This window comes from Procambarus clarkii, chromosome 31 (assembly GCF_040958095.1).
Source record: "Procambarus clarkii isolate CNS0578487 chromosome 31, FALCON_Pclarkii_2.0, whole genome shotgun sequence".
Lineage (NCBI taxonomy): Eukaryota > Metazoa > Arthropoda > Malacostraca > Decapoda > Cambaridae > Procambarus > Procambarus clarkii.
The window spans coordinates 26266426-26286106 of NC_091180.1; the positions used below are offsets into that span (position 1 = coordinate 26266426).

The 19681-nt window shown below is 44.5% G+C and overlaps 1 protein-coding gene across 3 annotated transcripts; it reads left to right on the forward strand.

Moving 5' to 3' along the window:
* The first annotated feature begins 540 nt into the window (after window positions 1-540).
* LOC123758687 (uncharacterized) lies at window positions 541-18063 on the forward strand. 3 transcript variants are annotated; one of them, XM_045743228.2, is made up of 12 exons: window positions 550-696; window positions 809-1050; window positions 2367-2456; window positions 5075-5211; window positions 6732-6920; window positions 9599-9709; window positions 10363-10470; window positions 10817-10903; window positions 11398-11493; window positions 12188-12356; window positions 15353-15477; window positions 17909-18063. In XM_045743228.2, exons 2-12 carry the CDS (start codon window positions 942-944, stop codon window positions 18044-18046), a joined length of 1359 nt encoding a protein of 452 aa, XP_045599184.2. In that variant the 5' UTR covers window positions 550-696; window positions 809-941; the 3' UTR covers window positions 18047-18063. The 3 variants fall into 3 exon arrangements, with proteins under 3 accessions (XP_045599183.2, XP_045599185.2, XP_045599184.2); XM_045743227.2 differs by having other exon boundaries at window positions 541-1050; XM_045743229.2 differs by having other exon boundaries at window positions 541-1050; window positions 10366-10470.
* The last annotated feature ends 1618 nt before the right edge of the window (window positions 18064-19681 follow it).

Genomic DNA, 19681 nt, shown 5'->3' on the forward strand with positions numbered 1-19681 from the left:
CGAAATGCCACACGAAATGAGAAGGAGGAATGGCACAAGAGGAGGAGAATTCACACTAGGAGGGAAAAAAACGACTCGAATAGGAACCGCATACACAAGAATAGGCAGACAAAAACGCGCAAGAACACACGTTACAGCCCCGCTCCTGTGCCAGCTAAGTCCACTACGGGATCACCATAGCCCGTGCTACTTGTAACTTTTTGTTCCCAGTAGCTGAATCTAAAACAACAACAGAACAAGAACACAGAAATGAAGGTTCTTGGAGGCTGCAAGATGCTCCGTTGCGTAAGGTCTACTTCCCATGTCTTATAACATAGTGGACATTCAGACATATTTATTAAGATGAAATTACGAATAAGACATTTAGTCCCGTCTAAGCTTATATATATATATATATATATATATATATATATATATATATATATATATATATATAATATATATATATATATATATATATATATATATATATATATAAAATACTTGTTATCAAGGTTTCTTATCTCTTATCACTCTCTTCATTCTCTGCTTGTAAGGACGTACCTGCTTTTCCCTGTCTTCGGCTTGAGTCGTCTGTTCGTATGTTACTGCACCTATTAAATACCACTTGGAGTACCGTTTCTTCCCTCGGCACGGTACGCGGGTACCGTACACCGTACCCCAGGACGCTACAGTCGTGTCCAGAACGACGAGGAAGTTAGTGGGGGAGTCGTTGTGTTGTTTTGATTATAAATAGGCATGTGGTCCCTTCCCTGGCTACCAGGTGGTTGATAATGGATTAAGTCAGTGTTTCTCTCTGGCTGTGAAGGAACGGATGTTAGTGCAAGCATCCAGCATCATCCGACATCACTGTGCAAGCATCCAGCTTCATCCGACATCACTGTGCAAGCATCCAGAATCACCCGACATCACTGTATCTCCAGCCATAGCATTTCGCCATTATGTTTCCTCTCAGCCACTCACGTGCCTTGCTGTTTGTGTTGCTGAGTTACGATTGGGCGTCCGGAGGCCTCAGCGCCGTCAAGGAGGAGAAGAAGGAGGAGTTTGCAGGTGGGTGTAGTGAGGTTCAGGGAGTGCTGAGTGATGTGCAAGGGGGGCGTACGTGCGCACCTGTGGTGTTTGTGTGTGTGTGTGTGTGTGTGTGTGTGTGTGTGTGTGTGTGTGTGTGTGTGTGTGTGTGTGTACTCACCTAAGTGTGTGCTTTCGGTGTTAAAGTTTCACCTCTCAGCACCTGTAACGTTGTATATCTTGGTATGCAAGTATACATATGCGTTTTACCGGTTTGACACGGCGTATACATGCGTGCTGACAGCATCCAGCTGTATCCCTTAATTATCCTTTTGAAACTAATCTAGCCTTAACCATTGATGTAACCTCATCCCGTCGCTGACTCGGGTCTTATCATCAATTCGGAGCATAGTTCATAGAGCAGCTGATAAGCAAAGTCCATGTTAAGATAACTAGCATCGTTCGTGTGTGTGTGTGTGTGTGATTAGCTAAGTGTAGTTATAGGATGATAGCTATACGCTCGTGGTGTCCCGTCTTCCCAGTACTCTTTGTCGTATGACGCCTTGAAACTACTGAAAGGTTTTAGCCTCCACCACCTTCTCACTTAGCTTGTTCCAACCGTCTATCACTCTCATTGCAAAATAAACATTTCTAGTATTTGCTTTCGCCGCCTTTCCTTCCTCAGCTTGAATCTATGACCTCTTGTTTTTGAAGTTGTTGGTTCAAAAAATCCTCTTTGTCAATTATGTAAATTCATGTTACTATTTTGTATTCAGTGATCATATCACCTCCTTTTCTTTTATCTTCTAGGCTTTGGCGCATTTAACTCCTCTAACGCCATTTTTGTAGCCTGCCTTTACACCTTTTCCAGTTTATTCATGTGCTTCTGAAGGCATGGGCACCATGCAGCCGCTGCATATTCAAATTTTGGTCTCACGATAGGTCGTGAACAGGTTTTTTTTAGTATTTCAAGCTCTGGTAATTATCAGAGAGCGACAAGGCATTACGAGAGTATAGGTCTTGAATGAGATATTTGGATAACAGTTTGAGGCAGAAATATATATATATATATATATATATATATATATATATATATATATATATATATATATATATATATATATATATATATATATATATATATATAAAATCCTGAACGAATAAGGTTTTGTCTCGTAAATGATTGAAACAAAAATGATCTTTCTGGTAATAATCAAACGTTCTTAAATGTGTTTTTGTAAGCAAAAATAAAATAATAATGATTGTTTTCCCTTTGTTTTTATATACTTTATCTGTTTACTTGTTTCCGTAACTGCACTACGTAAACAAGGGCTTAAGCAAGTGACTGTATTCCTCAGGGAAGGTGAAGGAGACGCCACTGACGGCCATCCAGATTGCCAAACATCTCTTCTACCACTTCTCAGAGGAGGAGCCGAGAGGCCTACCATGTAAGTAACTGGCGCATGCACGCGCACACACACAATACGAAAACACATACATACACAAGCACCTCGTAAGCCCACACAAACACAACCCGTACAAACAAAATACAAGCGCGCTATAAAAATACACACACACGGAAACACACACACACACACACACACGGACACACACACACACACACACACACACACACACACACACACACACACACACACACACACACACACACAGACACACACACACAGACACACACACGGACACACACACACACACACACACACAGAGACACACACAGACACACACACACACACGGACATGCATAGCTTACAAAACAAATAAAATCCTGCTTATCCTGAACGACGTACTGTAGGACACATGAGACATAGCAGGACGCAGACACATGGCTGTGTCTTCAGCTTATGCATAGTCGATGAGAGAGAGAGAAAGGGTTCGAACGAGGGGAGATCACAGACCTCTACAGTAAACCCTTGCTACCAGAGGGGAAGATACGAGGTGGAAAGACTCCGTTTGACAGATAAAGTGAAAGTTAGTTGCATGAATGGGTGAGATTAGTGAAAGTTAGTTGCATGAATGGGTGAGATTAGTGAAAGTTAGTTGCATGAATGGGTGAGATTAGTGAAAGTTAGTTGCATGAATGAGTGAGATTAGTGAAAGTTAGTTGCATGAATGGGTGAGATTAGTGAAAGTTAGTTGCTTGAATGAGTGAGATTAGTGAAAGTTAGTTGCATGAATGGGTGAGATTAGTGAAAGTTAGTTGCTTGAATGAGTGAGATTAGTGAAAGTTAGTTGCATGAATGGGTGAGATTAGTGAAAGTTAGTTGCATGAATGAGTGAGATTAGTGAAAGTTAGTTGCATGAATGGGTGAGATTAGTGAAAGTTAGTTGCATGAATGAGTGAGATTAGTGAAAGTTAGTTGCATGAATGGGTGAGATTAGTGAAAGTTAGTTGCATGAATGAGTGAGATTAGTGAAAGTTAGTTGCATGAATGGGTGAGATTAGTGAAAGTTAGTTGCTTGAATGAGTGAGATTAGTGAAAGTTAGTTGCATGAATGGGTGAGATTAGTGAAAGTTAGTTGCTTGAATGAGTGAGATTAGTGAACGTTAGTTGCATGAATGGGTGAGATTAGTGAAAGTTAGTTGCATGAATGGGAGAGATTAGTGAAAGTTAGTTGCATGAATGAGTGAGATTAGTGAAAGTTAGTTGCATGAATGGGTGAGATTAGTGAAAGTTAGTTGCTTGAATGAGTGAGATTAGTGAACGTTAGTTGCATGAATGAGTGAGATTAGTGAAAGTTAGTTGCATGAATGGGTGAGATTAGTGAAAGTTAGTTGCATGAATGGGTGAGATTAGTGAAAGTTAGTTGCATGAATGAGTGAGATTAGTGAAAGTTAGTTGCATGAATGGGTGAGATTAGTGAAAGTTAGTTGCATGAATGAGTGAGATTAGTGCAAGTACTCAGATGCAGTGTGAGATATAAACACGTTTTCAATGATCTGAGAGCTGAGGGAGAAGGGAACTATCGGGAGAAAGCGCCTAGCCATTACGGCTATATAGCAATGGGAAGGGATCAGGATAAGGATTTGGGATGGGATGGATTGAAGGAATGGTGCCCAACCACTTGGTGGACGGTCGGGGATTGAACGCCGACCTGCATGAAGCGAGACCGTCGCTCTACCGTCCAACCCAAATTGAGCAGAGGTGCAAGAGCAAGCACCTCTGAGAGCAGAGGTGCTATAAGCCGCAGCTACTCACATTTCTATGAGCAATTATGAGAGAATGAGCAATTGTGAGAGAATGAGTAATTATGAGAGAATGAGTAATTATGAGAGAATGAGTAATTATGAGAGAATGAGTAATTATGAGAGAATGAGTAATTATGAGAGAATGAGTAATTATGAGAGAATGAGTAATTATGAGAGAATGAGTAATTATGAGAGAATGAGTAATTATGAGAGAACGAGCAAATATAAAAGACAAATAAATAAGAGTCGAGGCCCAAGAGCTTAGCGTCGGAACACCTAAACGCACGCACATACGCATGCACGCGCTGGTAGCTGAGTGGACAGCGCGCGGGACTCGTAGTCCGGTGACCCGGGTTCGATTCCCGGCACAGGCGAGGAACAATGGGCACAGTTTTTCACCCTGATGCCCCTAGCAGTAAATAGGTACCTGGGAGTTATAGACAGCTGTTACGGGCTGCTTCCTGGGGGATGTGTGTGTGTGTGTGTGTGTGTGTGTGTGTGTGTGTGTGTGTGTGTGTGTGTGTGTGTGTGTGTGTGTGTGTGTGTGTGTGTGTGTGTTAAAAAGAAATATATGTAATAAATATGATGGAGGAAAAATCGTTCCGGAGTCAGTACATTAGACAACCGATATTCAATATTTTTTTTATAATAACTGATATTTTGTGGCTGATATTCAAAAAGTTACGTTAAGTAAATAATATTTTGTGAGCTTCTTAGATGAATATTTATATTTTGGGAGAAATGTAATTAACTTTGTTTTCTATATACAAAATTTGTTACTTTTTACTTACATGTTTTCAATTTATTCTGATTCCAATATCTCTCTCTCAATTAACTATGTCTATTCCTGCTTGCCAGTGCTCAAATTGGCAGACCCGATGGCGTTCCCGGAGTCCTACCACCTCACCAATTCCCTCAGCCTCTGTGACCAGAACCTGTTTGGCCTGTCCAACCTCACTGTGGAGGCAGCCTCCTTCAACCTCTCCTCCCTCACGGTGAGAGAGAGAGAGAGAGAGAGAGAGAGAGAGAGAGAGAGAGAGAGAGAGAGAGAGAGAGAGAGAGAGAGAGAGAGAGAGAGAGCAGGTGGATGGCGTGGTGGAGGATTGGTGGAGTCGCAATAGATTAGTGGATAGATAAATGATAGTTGATAGGGGGGGGGATGGGAGGATGGAAACAGATATATGGATGAATACAGGAGTAACTTTTTCTTGATAATATATTTTTTAATTACTATTAGAATTTATTATTATCTTCTTTGTTTACAGTTGAAAATGTTCCAAGGACTAGTTTTTCTTGCCCAAAATACACTAACCTATAGGTGTTAACCTACTTTGTTTGCTGGTAAGAGCTTCAGCTCCTGGGCTCGACACCTTTACAGGATAAAAAATTCGATTAAACCCTCATATACACACTATAAAACTCAGGGTTTGTACCTTAGATATGTAGGCCCTGAAGAGACTTGGAGAGATCGTACAAGAGGCTCTAGAGGACCTCTAAAAAGGACAAATGTCGCCAAAATGCGTGAACGTGAGCTCACGGATGAGGACATGGCTAACAAACCTGCTAGAGTCTTCGACAACAAGTACTATGATCTCACAGGACAGAGTAAGATGAGCCGTTTAATTTTCCCGAACTGAGAAAGTTTCGACAGGAGGCTTCAGAAAAAGCTTAAGCCAAACTATGTGTTAAGCTGGTAAGTAAATACCACTCAAACATGGAATTAACGATGAGAAACTAGAGATGAGAATGAGAACCATGAAGACCCGTAATATTTCTCATATTCGTTAATGGCTTACCTGAGAAATTAGGATCCTACTTGCTGATGTTTGCCGAAGAAAAATTGCCTATGGACCGTCAGAACAAGTGAGGATTGCAGAGCACTCCAGGAGAGTCTGGAAAAAAAAAAAACAAGAGAGAAAGGTTTGAAACCTGGCTATTTGACGTTAAAACAAGCAAATGCAATGTGATGAGTTTAAGGAAGAAGGTAGGAAGTTTATATTCATGGATAATACAAGATGTGCTACTTGCTTTGGTCAGAATAGGAAAAATATTTTGGAATAGACATAACTCGAGGTCTATCACCGGAACACACCTTGTAACAACACCGGATTGTAAGACAACAAGCGTATTGAGAGTATATTGCTATGTCAGCCTACGTAGGTAAACTGCTCTGGTAGTTTGGTAAGATGGGGGGGGGGGGGAAGAAGGGAAGGGAACTATCAGGGGGAAAGCGCCAAGCCATTACAACTATATAGCACTGGGAAAGGGTCAGGATAAGGATTTGGGATGGTACGGGGGGAAAGGAATGGTACCCAACCACTTGGACGGTCGGGGATTGAACGCCGACCTGCAACCCCAATATTAACTTGTATAGTACTTGTATTAACGTAACAACGGTAAGACATAGGACGGTAGGAAAGAACGGTCCCCCCCCCCCACCACTTGGGCGTGGGTCATCGGGGGATCGAACGCCGACCATGCAAGCGATTTGTAACACTTGTCAATCCTCCCACAGGTGCAGATCGACGCGAGGCTTCCGGTGTTGTCGTCCTTCGGTCGGTACCTGTGGAAGGCGACGATGTTCTGGAGCGGCGACGAGTCGGGGACGACCAATATCAGTCTCCACGACGTGCAGCTGTCGTTCCGATCAGGCGTCCGACCCGACCACACCGGCCGACTTGTCATGGACGCCGACGACACGGAGGTGATGGGTGGGGGAGGGTGGGGGTGAGGGGGGATGAGTGGATTGGGGAGGGAGGGAGGGAGGGAGGGGGGGGACGAGTGGATTGGAGAGGGAGGGAGGGAGGGGGTGAGGGGGGGATTGAGGAGGGAGAGAGGGAGGGGGTTGGGGAGTTAGGGGGTGAGAGAGGGGGGGACGAATGGATTGGGGAGGGAGGGAAAAGGGGTGAGAGGTTGGGGAGGGTTGGGGTGAGGGGAAAGTTGAGGGGGGGGGTGATGGGGGATGATAGGGGAGGTTATGGAGAGAAGAAGAGGAGGGGAAGAGAGGGAAGAGAGAGGGAGGGAAGGAAGGGGGAAGTGAGGGAAGCTCAGGTTAGGAGATGGAAGGGTGAGGTAGACTCCTCTCTACACCTCACAAGAGAAGGCTGAAGACACAACCACTCCGTCCAAAAAACAACGTTTCTATCAGACCAAAAGCGTACGAAAGAAAACCGACGTAACCCCTCAAAACCCAATTCGTATAAAACGTCAGTTTTACCATGCTTTATTTTTTTACATTAATAAGTCGTATTTTTAACGGATTGGTCATTTACATTAACAATATAAAAATTCGAATTAATCTGTACATCTCAGGAATTCAAATTTTTACATTTTTATACATTTAATATTCATTAGAGCAACGAGGGTGAAGGAATATGAGAAAACAGAGTCAAGGAAAATGCCCAACCGCTTTGACCATCGGGGAATCGAACGCCGACCCTGCAAAAAATATATAAAACCCTCAAAAATCACACAGACACGAACAACAGCAAAACAAATAGACAGGACATTAACCCCGGGTCAACAACTAACACCAATTCGAAGCTTAATCCCTAAAAAAAAAAAAACTTAAACGCAAAATATTGACTAACTAGCCGAGAGGGTCATTAGCCTTCACCTCACGTCTCCTTGGGTGCAGTGTGGCCCCTTAAAAGCTTATTTCCAGCTCCTTGAGCAACAAAACTGTCATGACACCATCTGGGGTCATTCCATTTGCCCTACAAAGGAAGGGATCATTAGCAGTATAAGAGGTCTAACCGAGTCCGTTTTGTGAACTGGAGGGAGGGAGGGAGCTGAAAGAAGGGAACTGGGAAAGAAGAGAACTGGGAAAAAAGGGAACTGGGAAAAAAGGGAACTGGATAAAAAAGAAAATGGGAAAGAAGGGAACTGGGTAAGAAGGGAACTGGGGAAAAGGGGTTGGGACTTGAGATTTGGGTGGGTTTACCACCCACCTTAAAAATGGGTGTAGAAGTGTGATGAATACTGGAGGGCATGGGTGGAGGGGGAGAGTGGGGGGAGAGAGAAGAGAAGGTGTAAACAAAGAACACATAATTCAACCCCTCCCCCCCCCATTACCCCCCTAACCCCCTTCTAAGCTCATCTATCGATTAAACAACAAATTAGCCTTTTACAAATACTCTTTATTTTTTCCCCCCTTAGTATCACCATCACACACTGGTCATTTATCACATATTCCAGCACACAGAAGTGCAGACCAAAAAAATTTAAACCTGGAGAGATTCTTTTCCGGAAAAGGGATAGGGGGATCGAACCTTGGGGGAGGGGGGTTCTTTTATGAACATAATTCCTCGCAGCCACGCTTAAATCATCAACTCTCTCATACTCGATTTAATTAGATAAAGAGTATACTCTTATCTTTCAATGGGAGTTGAGTGATAGGGAGGGTGAATACAGACTTTTTGTATTCCAGTCATTGTATTTTGTATTCCAGTCATTGTATTTTGTATTCCAGTCATTGTATTTTGTATTCCAGAGAAACCTGAGAATACTGGCTTCTCTCCAACAACACTGGCTTCTCTCCAACACTGGCTTGTCTCCCAACACTGGCTTCTCCAATCACATTGACTTCTCCCCAACAATGGCTTCTCCCCCAACACTGGCTTCTCCCCAACACTGGCTTCTCTCCCAACACTGGCTTCTCTCCCAACACTGGCTTCTCTCCCAACACTGGCTTCTCTCCCCCAACACTGGCTTCTCTCCCAACACTGGCTTCTCTCCCAACACTGGCTTCTCTCCCAACACTGGCTTCTCTCCCAACACTGGCTCTTCTCCCCCAACACTGGCTTCTCTCCCCCAACACTGGCTTCTCCCCAACACTGGCTTCTCTCCCAACACTGGCTTCTCTCCCAACACTGGCTTCTCTCCCCCAACACTGGCTTCTCTCCCAACACTGGCTTCTCTCCCAACACTGGCTTCTCTCCCAACACTGGCTTCTCCCCCAACACTGGCTTCTCTCCCCAACACTGGCTTCTCTCCAACACTGGCTTCTCCCCAACACTGGCTTCTCTCCCAACACTGGCTTCTCCCCCAACACTGGCTTCTCTCCCAACACTGGCTTCTCCCCCAACACTGGCTTCTCTCCAACACTGGCTTCTCTCCAACACTGGCTTCTCTCCCAACACTGGCTTCTCCCCCAACACTGGCTTCTCTCCAACAACACTGGGTTCTCCCCCAGCACTGGCTTCTCCCCCAGCACTGGCTTCTCCCCAACACTGGCTTCTCTCCCAGCACTGGCTTCTCCCCAACACTGGCTTCTCCCCCAACACTGGCTTCTCTCCCCCAACACTGGCTTCTCTCCCCCAACACTGGCTTCTCTCCCCCAACACTGGTGCCCTAATGACCTCTGACCTCTCCCACCCTCAGCTGGAGATGACCTACGACAAGATAGTGGTGAACTTCGAGAATCTGTCCACTACGTATCTGCTAGGCGTTAAGGCTGCTATTCCAATCTTCCTTCCCAGCCTCGTGACCTTAGTGAGTCCTCATCTTGTTCAATAGGAGCTTCAATAAGAGGCTCAATAGGAACTTATTTTAAGAGGGGAACAATGATAATCTGTTTTATATGCTTTCTCGTGATTAAATAATTCTTATCTTAGGGAGTTCTCGTTTTCTGTAAAGTCATGTCATATTAGCTTGAATTTGTGTTGAGCTTCAGTGCCTGGTCTCCGCCTCTGGGCTCATTTAACCATGTGGGCTTTGCCACATTTGTATATTAATTAGAAGTATGAATTGACTTTTTTTTTAATCTTTGGTTTATTCGAACGTTCATCTTTTTGTTGTCCCGTTATCTTTGATACATACCCCGTGTGTCCCTTAGTTCTGGGGACACATGTCCCCATGTATCCCCATCATGTGTAATTACCTATGTGTAGTTACAGGTACGCTTGTGGTGTCCCGTCTTCCCAGCACTCTTTGTCATATAATGCTTTGAAAGTACTGACGGTGTATGTGTGTGTGTGTGTGTGTGTGTGTGTGTGTGTGTGTGTGTGTGTGTGTGTGTGTGTGTGTGTGTGTGTGTGTGTGTGTGTGTATTTGAGCTCCTATAGGCGTATTTTTCAGGTGTGTGTGTACCCATGTGTACATTTTAAAGGGTTACACATGTGGAGGGGTTGTTTCCTATGCACCAGCAGGTGAAGGAGTGGCTGGTGGAGGTCATTAATCCCGAGCTTCACCTGGTGGCCGACGGCTGGTTCTTCCCGGACTCTACTCCTCCATTGGACTTTATGATGACAAAGGTTGGACTTTTTTCCTTTATTTCAGCTGTTTTATCTTTCTAATTCCGTCTATTGTCTCTCTCTCTCTCTCTCTCTCTCTCTCTCTCTCTCTCTCTCTCTCTCTCTCTCTCTCTCTCTCTCTCTCTCTCTATCTCTCATTAATCAACTCTATTCATCACTCATTTTCTTCATCTCCTGCCTTCGTATGATTATCCCCCACCAGCCACCCGTCCCCCTGCAAAATTTGATGAGACTAGCCCTAAGCATCTATATAATATTTCGTTGTATTTTCTGACTGTAAAGCTTTTTGTCGTAGTGTTTTGAGCTCTATTAGTACATGGTATTAACATTGACGACATCTTCTAAGGTGAGACTCCTCCTTCGAGACTCGGGTATGGAGCCTTGGTACGTCGGTAATACGTCTGTCTACCTGGGCCTGGGTATTACCCTCCAGGTAAGCCAGCTTTATACCTTGGGCATGATTAATAACATAATCCTAATTGATGTTTTAGTTATTATACAAGATTCAGACGATTGAGAATAATTGAAGATTAATCATTCTAATTTTTAATTTCAATTATTTTTACCTTATATACCTTACGCCACATACCTTATAGCACTATATATTCACAATATAATAATCACTATACATATTTGTTCATTAATTATCTATATTCACTACACCAGTGTCCGCAATATTGAGTAAATTAACAAACCCACAAGAGCCGTGACGAGGATTCGAACCTACGTCCTCGTATGTAGGGCAGCGTCTGGGATACTCTCGGACGCAGGTTCGAATCCTCATCACGGCCCTGGTGGATTTGTTCATTTGATGCATCACCGCTATTGGGATTTCTGTGTGTAGTTGCTTTAAAAGGGAACTAACGCCTTTCTTGTATATTATGTTCATTGGGATAAATGGCTTCTCTTCCTATCCTGCCGTTCCAGATGGACCAGGTTGTTGTGTCTGGCCTCAGCACCGTGCACAGGACCAGAGACTGTGTCATCAAGCTTGTGGATAACACTTTCATCGCTCAAGCAGAGGTGAGAACTTTCATCACAATTCTCGCCCTTCTGGCCCTGTTCTATAAGACTCATTTTGTTGCAATATTGACGTAAAACTTTACAGACCCGGATTCACGAAGCAGTTACGCAAGCACTTACCAACGTGAACATCTTTTTTCAATCTTTTACGGCTTTGGATACATTTATTATACAGTTTACAAGCATGAAAACTTGCCAATCAACTGTTGTTATTGATATAAACAGCCTCCTGGTGCTTCGGGGCTCATTAACGGTTTAATAATCGTAAACAATGCCGCCAAAGATTGAGAAAAGATGGACAGGTTCGTAAGTGCTTGCGTAACTGCTTTGTGAATTTGGACCCCAGGTTCGTAAGTGCTTGCGTAACTGCTTCGTGAATCTGGCCCCAGGTTCGTAAGTGCTTGCGTAACGGCTTCGTGAATCTGGCCCCAGGTTATTAAGTGCTTGCGTAACTGCTTCGTGAATCTGGCCCCAGGTTATCCTAAGTGCTTGTGTAACTGCTTCGTGAATCTGGCCCCAGGATCCTAAGTGCTTGCGTAACTACTTCGCGAATCTGTCCCCAGGTTCCTAAGTGCTTGCGTAACTGCTTCGTAAACCTGTCCCCAGGTTCCTAAGTGCTTGCGTAACTACTTCGCGAATCTGCCCCCCTTCCCGCTGGTGTGCTGAACTACTAGTGGAACTGTTTTTTGGACAGGTAGGGGCGCACGAGGTGAAGGTGACAGGTGTGTGGTGGGTGCCATACCTGCCAGGTGCCTATGGCCGCCTGGACATCAACATTGACACCTTCAGTGCCATCTTCGAGCTCCACCAGAGGGCCCATATGAGAAGTCCGCCTGTGCTTCGAACCCTGGATGGCAAAATTGGTACGTTTGTTGGCTGGTTGGTGGATTGTGGGGAGCTGTTTGCGGGTGGATAGGGTGGGTAGTAGAGGAAGGAATAACTGGGGGACAGGTGGCTAGTACTATAACTAGCAGCTAGTCTTAACTACCAGCTACTGGTACTAATTATACCAGCCTTCACTGGTATTACTAGTGTTGCTGGGATGGTGGTTGTCTTCCGTGGTGGTGGTGGTGGTTGTGGTGGTGGTTTTGTGTGTGTCTGGTGAGTTGACACTACGTTGTCTATTCTGCTGTAATGCAATAATGTATATTTTTTTTAATGAATTATATTCTACGTCTCGTAGTAAAGCCCAACTTAGTTTAGTAAAGTTAAAAATTATTCTTCCTAGTAACCTCTCGATTCTCCTGACTGCTTTGTCGGAGGGGGGAATACACACACACACACACACACACACACACACACACATCACACACACACACACACACACACACACACACACACACACACACACACACACACACACACACACACACACACAGGACCTAATCTATCTCCTGAGGCACATATTAATAGGATAACGACAGCAGCGTACTCTACACTGGCAAAAGTTAGAACATCATTCAGAAACCTAAGTAAGGAGGCATTTAGGGCGCTTTACACTGCCTACGTAAGGCCAGTCTTAGAGTATGCCGCCTCATCATGGAGTCCCCATCTGAAGAAGCATATAATGAAACTGGAAAAGGTTCAGAGGTTTGCAACGAGACTCGTCCCAGAGCTACGAGGGATGGGGTATGAAGAGCGCCTGAGGGAACTGTGCCTTACGACACTAGAAAGAAGAAGGGAGAGGGGGGACATGATAGGAACGTATAAGATACTCAGAGGAATTGACAGAGTGGACATAGACGAAATGTTCACACGCAATAGTAACAGAACGAGAGGACATGGATGGAAGCTTGAAACTCAGATGAGTCACAGAGATGTTAGGAAGTTTTCTTTTAGCGTGAGAGTAGTGGGGAAATGGAATGCACTTCAGGAACAGGTTGTGGAAGCAAATACTATTCATAATTTTAAAACCAGGTATGATAGGGAAATGGGACAGGAGTCATTGCTGTAAACAACCGATGCTCGAAAGGCGGGATCCAAGAGTCAATGCTCGATCCTGCAAGCACATATAGGTGAGTACATATAGGTGAGTTAGTACACACACACACACACACACACACACACACACACACACACACACACACACACACACACAAACACACACACACACACACACACACAAACACACACACACACACAAACAAACACACACACACACACACACACACACACAAACAAACACACAAACACACACACACAGAAACGCGTGCGCGCAGGAGACACTACCAAACACCCCCCCCCCAAAAAACAAAACAAAACTCGACAAAACCAAACACAACCCCACACAACTCACCCAAACACGACACAAGCAGCAAGCACGACACAAGCAAGCACGACACAAGCAGCAAGCACGACACAAGCAAGCACGACACAAGCAGCAAGCACGACACAAGCAAGCACGACACAAGCAGCAAGCACGACACAAGCAAGCAAGCACGACACAAGCAGCAAGCACGACACAAGCAAGCAAGCACGACACAAGCAAGCACGACACAAGCAGCAAGCACGACACAAGCAAGCACGACACAAGCAGCAAGCACGACACAAGCAAGCAAGCACGACACAAGCAGCAAGCACGACACAAGCAGCAAGCACGACACAAGCAAGCAAGCACGACACAAGCAGCAAGCACGACACAAGCAGCAAGCACGACACAAGCAGCAAGCACGACACAAGCAAGCACGACACAAGCAGCAAGCACGACACAAGCAAGCACGACACAAGCAGCAAGCACGACACAAGCAAGCAAGCACGACACAAGCAGCAAGCACGACACAAGCAGCAAGCACGACACAAGCAAGCAAGCACGACACAAGCAGCAAGCACGACACAAGCAGCAAGCACGACACAAGCAGCAAGCACGACACAAGCAGCAAACACGACACAAGCAAGCAAGCACGACACAAGCAAGCACGACACAAGCAGCAAGCACGACACAAGCAGCAAGCACGACACAAGCAGCAAACACGACACAAGCAGCAAGCACGACACAAGCAGCAAACACGACACAAGCAGCAAGCACGACACAAGCAAGCAAGCACGACACAAGCAGCAAGCACGACACAAGCAGCAAACACGACACAAGCAAGCAAGCACGACACAAGCAAGCACGACACAAGCAGCAAGCACGACACAAGCAGCAAGCACGACACAAGCAGCAAACACGACACAAGCAAGCAAGCACGACACAAGCAAGCACGACACAAGCAGCAAGCACGACACAAGCAGCAAGCACGACACAAGCAAGCAAGCACGACACAAGCAGCAAGCACGACACAAGCAAGCAAGCACGACACAAGCAAGCAAGCATGACACAAGCAAGCATGACACAAGCAAGCAAGCACGACACAAGCAAGCAAGCACGACACAAGCAAGCACGACACAAGCAAGCAAGCACGACACAAGCAAGCAAGCACGACACAAGCAAGCAAGCACGACACAAGCAAGCAAGCACGACACAAGCAAGCACGACACAAGCAAGCACGACACAAGCAAGCACGACACAATCTCACAAGTTTGGCGGTTCATTGCGTTCAACAATTTCCCCTCTCTCACATCTTGTTACTGCCTTGTAGGCAAGTTATCAGCTACAACACGCTTTTAAAGTCACTCACTTGAACAGTTATGTAGCAAAACTCATACACCCCCCCCCCCCCCCACTGTTTTTGTAATTGTATTTGTTTTCATATATAAAAAAGATGTAGGTTTTATTTACAAAAGTCTAAATTTGCATAGGGGCAATTAAGAATGAGGTTAGTGTGAGGAATTATGAAAAATGGGTATATTGTGCAAATTTGATTTTCACTCTCTCTCTCTCTCTCTCTCTCTCTCTCTCTCTCTCTCTCTCTCCGTACAGGTAACATGGAGTTCCGGTCCTCAGGTATGGGCTCATTTGATTACCTGCTGGAAGCTGCTATCAACATCTTACCTAACGTCTTCAGAAACGAGATCCTGAACAGATTCGAACCCCAGTTATGGAAGGTAGGTTCTTCGTCAAATGTTGTGTGTTTGTTGAGGGGAGGGCAGGGGGAGTATGCCACCCCCCCACCACCCCTAAATTCCCATTACAAACCCCCTCCCCACCCTCTACCCCCCCCCTTTCCTCTCACGACACGTACAAATTCGACCATAAGACTAACCTTATACACATATTTCCGAATAAGGAATTACGTTCGAAATGTATTAAGAGCTTAGCGAAGAGTTTTCTAAATATTGCAGTAAATTGACCAAGTCAATCTATCCGCCCCCCCCCCCCCCCCAGTATAAAGTTTGTTGACACATAACGCATTTTATCTGGCAATTCGTCACATGAAACCACCACCCCCCTCCCCCCGCTCCCCCCGCTCCCCCCCACCTCCTCTCCTGTCACCAGCTCTCATTAGTAGCGATTAGTTGTGTAATATTTAAGATCGAAAATTGCGTGTTGTATTGTGTGCAACGCACGCACACACACACACACACACACACACACACATATACACACACACACACACACACACACACACACACACACACACACACACACACACACACACACACACACACACACACACACGCGCACACACACACACGTTCATTCGGGCGGTTCGTGTAAGCGTGTTTGGTACTTAGTGTGAGTGAACACTTTTGTGTACGCGTCGTTCATGTTCCTTGTTCACAAATGAACACGGTGATTTATTAAAAGCTCGTCAAAGGGGGAGGGGGGGATGGCTTCACACGTATTGTTCGCGTATTATATTAATAGGTTTTGTGTTATGTTGAGCTCAGGCTCTTGTGCTCCGCCTTTCAAATGTCCAATTGGCTGGTGTGATATAATTTCAGGGGCCTTTTGAATCTGGTGTAGGAGGTACATAGCTCTCTCTGATGTCTCCTTGTTCGAATCTCCCCCCACCCCAAATCCCCTCCCCACCCCTACTTCCCCCCTCCCCACCACCACCTCCAGTGTCTAATCACCTGTTCTTAACTACCCCTCTCGATTCCAACGGAAATTTTACAGCCCGTTCACTATGTTTTCATGTTAATGTTCTCAGACCTTGGGCCAGATTCACGAAGCGGTTACGCAAGCACATACGAACCTGGGGCCAGATTTACGAAGCGGTTACGCAAGCACTTACGAACCTGGGACCAGGTTCACGAAGCAGTTACGCAAGCACTTACGAACCTGGGGCCAGATTCACGAAGCGGTTACGCAAGCACTTACGAACCTGGGGCCAGATTCACGAAGCGGTTACGCAAGCACTTACGAACCTGGGGCCAGATTTACGAAGCGGTTACGCAAGCACATACGAACCTGGGGCCAGATTTACGAAGCGGTTACACAAGCACTTACGAACCTGGGGCCAGGTTCACGAAGCAGTTACGCAAGCACTTACGAACCTGGGGCCAGATTCACGAAGAAGGTACGCGAGCACTTGCGAACCTGTACATCTTTTCTCAATCTTTGGCGACTTTGTTTACAATTATTAAACAGTTAATGAACTCCGAAGCACCAGGAGGCTGTTTATAACAATAACAATAGTTAATTGGCAAGTTTTCATGCTTCTAAACTGTTTAATAAATGTAACCAAAGACGCCAAAGTTTGAGGAAAGATGTACACGTTCGTAAGTACTTGCGTAACTGCTTCGTGAATCTGGCCCCAGGTTCGTAAGTGCTTGCGTAACTGCTTCGTGAATCTGGCCCCCAAGTTTGTAAGTGCTTGCGTAACTGCTTCGTGAATCTGGCCCCAGGTTCGTAAGTGCTTGCGTAAGTGTTTCGTGAATCTGGCCCCAGGTTCGTAAGTGCTTGCGTAACTGCTTCGTGAATCTGGCCCCAGGTTCGTAAGTGCTTGCGTAAGTGTTTCGTGAATCTGGCCCCAGGTTCGTAAGTGCTTGCGTAACTGCTTCGTGAATCTGGCCCCAGGTTCGTAAGTGCTTGCGTAACTGCTTCGTGAATCTGGCCCCCTTGTTACGTCCACTCTGTACACTATGACCTTAAAACATGCATATGAAATTTTAAAACAGCTTCGAACCCCCATTAATGCCTAGTAACCTTCGATCTTCCTATTTCGATATAATGCTCACAAAATGCAGCGCATACTTTAGATATCCGATACATAGATATCCCTTTAGAAACTAATACTGACGCATTTAGCATGATGACTGCTTGCTATATCTTTTAAGTCGCAATCATGTCTCTATCGTGTCGGGGAAGTGAGTCTGGGACTTAACTTAGAGAGTCGGAGGGGGGACTCTCTAAGTTAACTGTCAGACTCACAAGAAAACTCTTCTTTACTGATATAGGGTATTAAAAGTATCAACACAAGACAGAACATGAAACAATGAGTATAAATTGGGTATAAATAAATTACCACCATTTCTCTAGATTATTTTCGCTAATTGCTCGTGACCTTTGACCTTGTCTCCCGCTCCACAGGCGGTCCAGGAGCAGCTCAACACCGTAGACCTTCGACAGGCACTCCTGCAGCTGGTGTCTGTAGGGAACCTCGAACCTCATCACCTCTCCCACCCACTACAGGGAAAGATGAATCAATATGATCAGCTGAATAAATAATATTGGAAAATATTTGATTTTTTCGTTTTCATTTTCAACATGGGGGGAGAGAGAGGGGAGAGAGAAAGGGGGGATGGAGGGAAATGATAGAGAGAGGGGGGAAGGGTTAAGAGACCCGGGCACAGCCGGGGTATAGTGTAATAGCATACTAATGAAATTTTAACACCATTAACAGAAAAAAAAACAATATACTCTGGATATATCTGAATTTTTTTTTTTTAAATTGTGTTATATATTTCATACGCTATGAAAAGTTTAACAAAAAGTGCCTTTTATATAATGAAATATTACTAAGAAAAAACACTATAATAGACTTTTTTATGTTTTGACTCATTTAGTGTTACAAAAAAATCACATCAGAAAAAACGTACGGCATATATTATAGATAGCCAGAAGAGGTCAATAATTTGCTACGATAGATCAATATAGATCAATACAATTTGATAAATTGTATCAAATTGACTAATTATCAGCAGAGTATACTGACCAATAAACAGGTGAGTATTAATGACTTTGGCTCATTGAATGCAGGTGATTAAGATATTAGGATAACCTTGTATCTTGCAAATCAATCACCGACAGCAATATAACACAGTGATAACAACATGACATCTTACTCTGAATGATTGACATGATAGCCTACTCTGAATGATATACATTAATCCTTGTATTTAGATATAACTCTAACTATCCAATGTAACTGTTGAGAATAGGTGAGAAACACTACCAAAATAGGTGAGAAACACTACCAAAACAGGTGAGAAACACTACCAAAATAGGTGAGAAACACTACCAAAACAGGTGAGAAACACTACCAAAACAGGTGAGAAACACTACCAAAACAGGTGAGAAACACTACCAAAACAGGTGAGAAACACTACCAAAACAGATGAGAAACACTATCAAAACAGGCGAGAAACACTACCAAAACAGGTGAGAAACACCACCAAAACAGATGAGAAACACTATCAAAACAGGTGAGAAACACTACCAAAACAGGTGAGAAACACTACCAAAACAGGTGAGAAACACTACCAAAACAGATGAGACACACTACCAAAACAGATGAGAAACACTATCAAAACAGGCGAGAAACACTACCAAAACAGGTGAGAAACACTACCAAAACAGATGAGACACACTATCAAAACAGGTGAGAAACACTACCAAAACAGGTGAGAAACACTACCAAAACAGGTGAGAAACACCACCAAAACAGGTGAGAAACACTACCAAAACAGATGAGAAACACTACCAAAACAGGTGAGAAACACTACCAAAACAGATGAGAAACACTACCAAAACAAGTGAGAAACACTACCGAAACAGGTGAGAAATACTACCGAAACAGGTGAGAAACACTACCAAAACAGATGAGAAACACTACCAAAACAAGTGAGAAACACTACCAAAACAGATGAGAAACACTACCAAAACAGGTGAGAAACACCACCAAAACAGGTGAGAAACACTACCAAAACAGATGAGAAACACTACCGAAACAGGTGAGAAACACTACCAAAACAAGTGAGAAACACTACCAAAACAGATGAGAAACACTACCAAAACAAGTGAGAAACACTACCAAAACAGGTGAGAAACACTACCAAAACAGGTGAGAAACACCACCAAAAC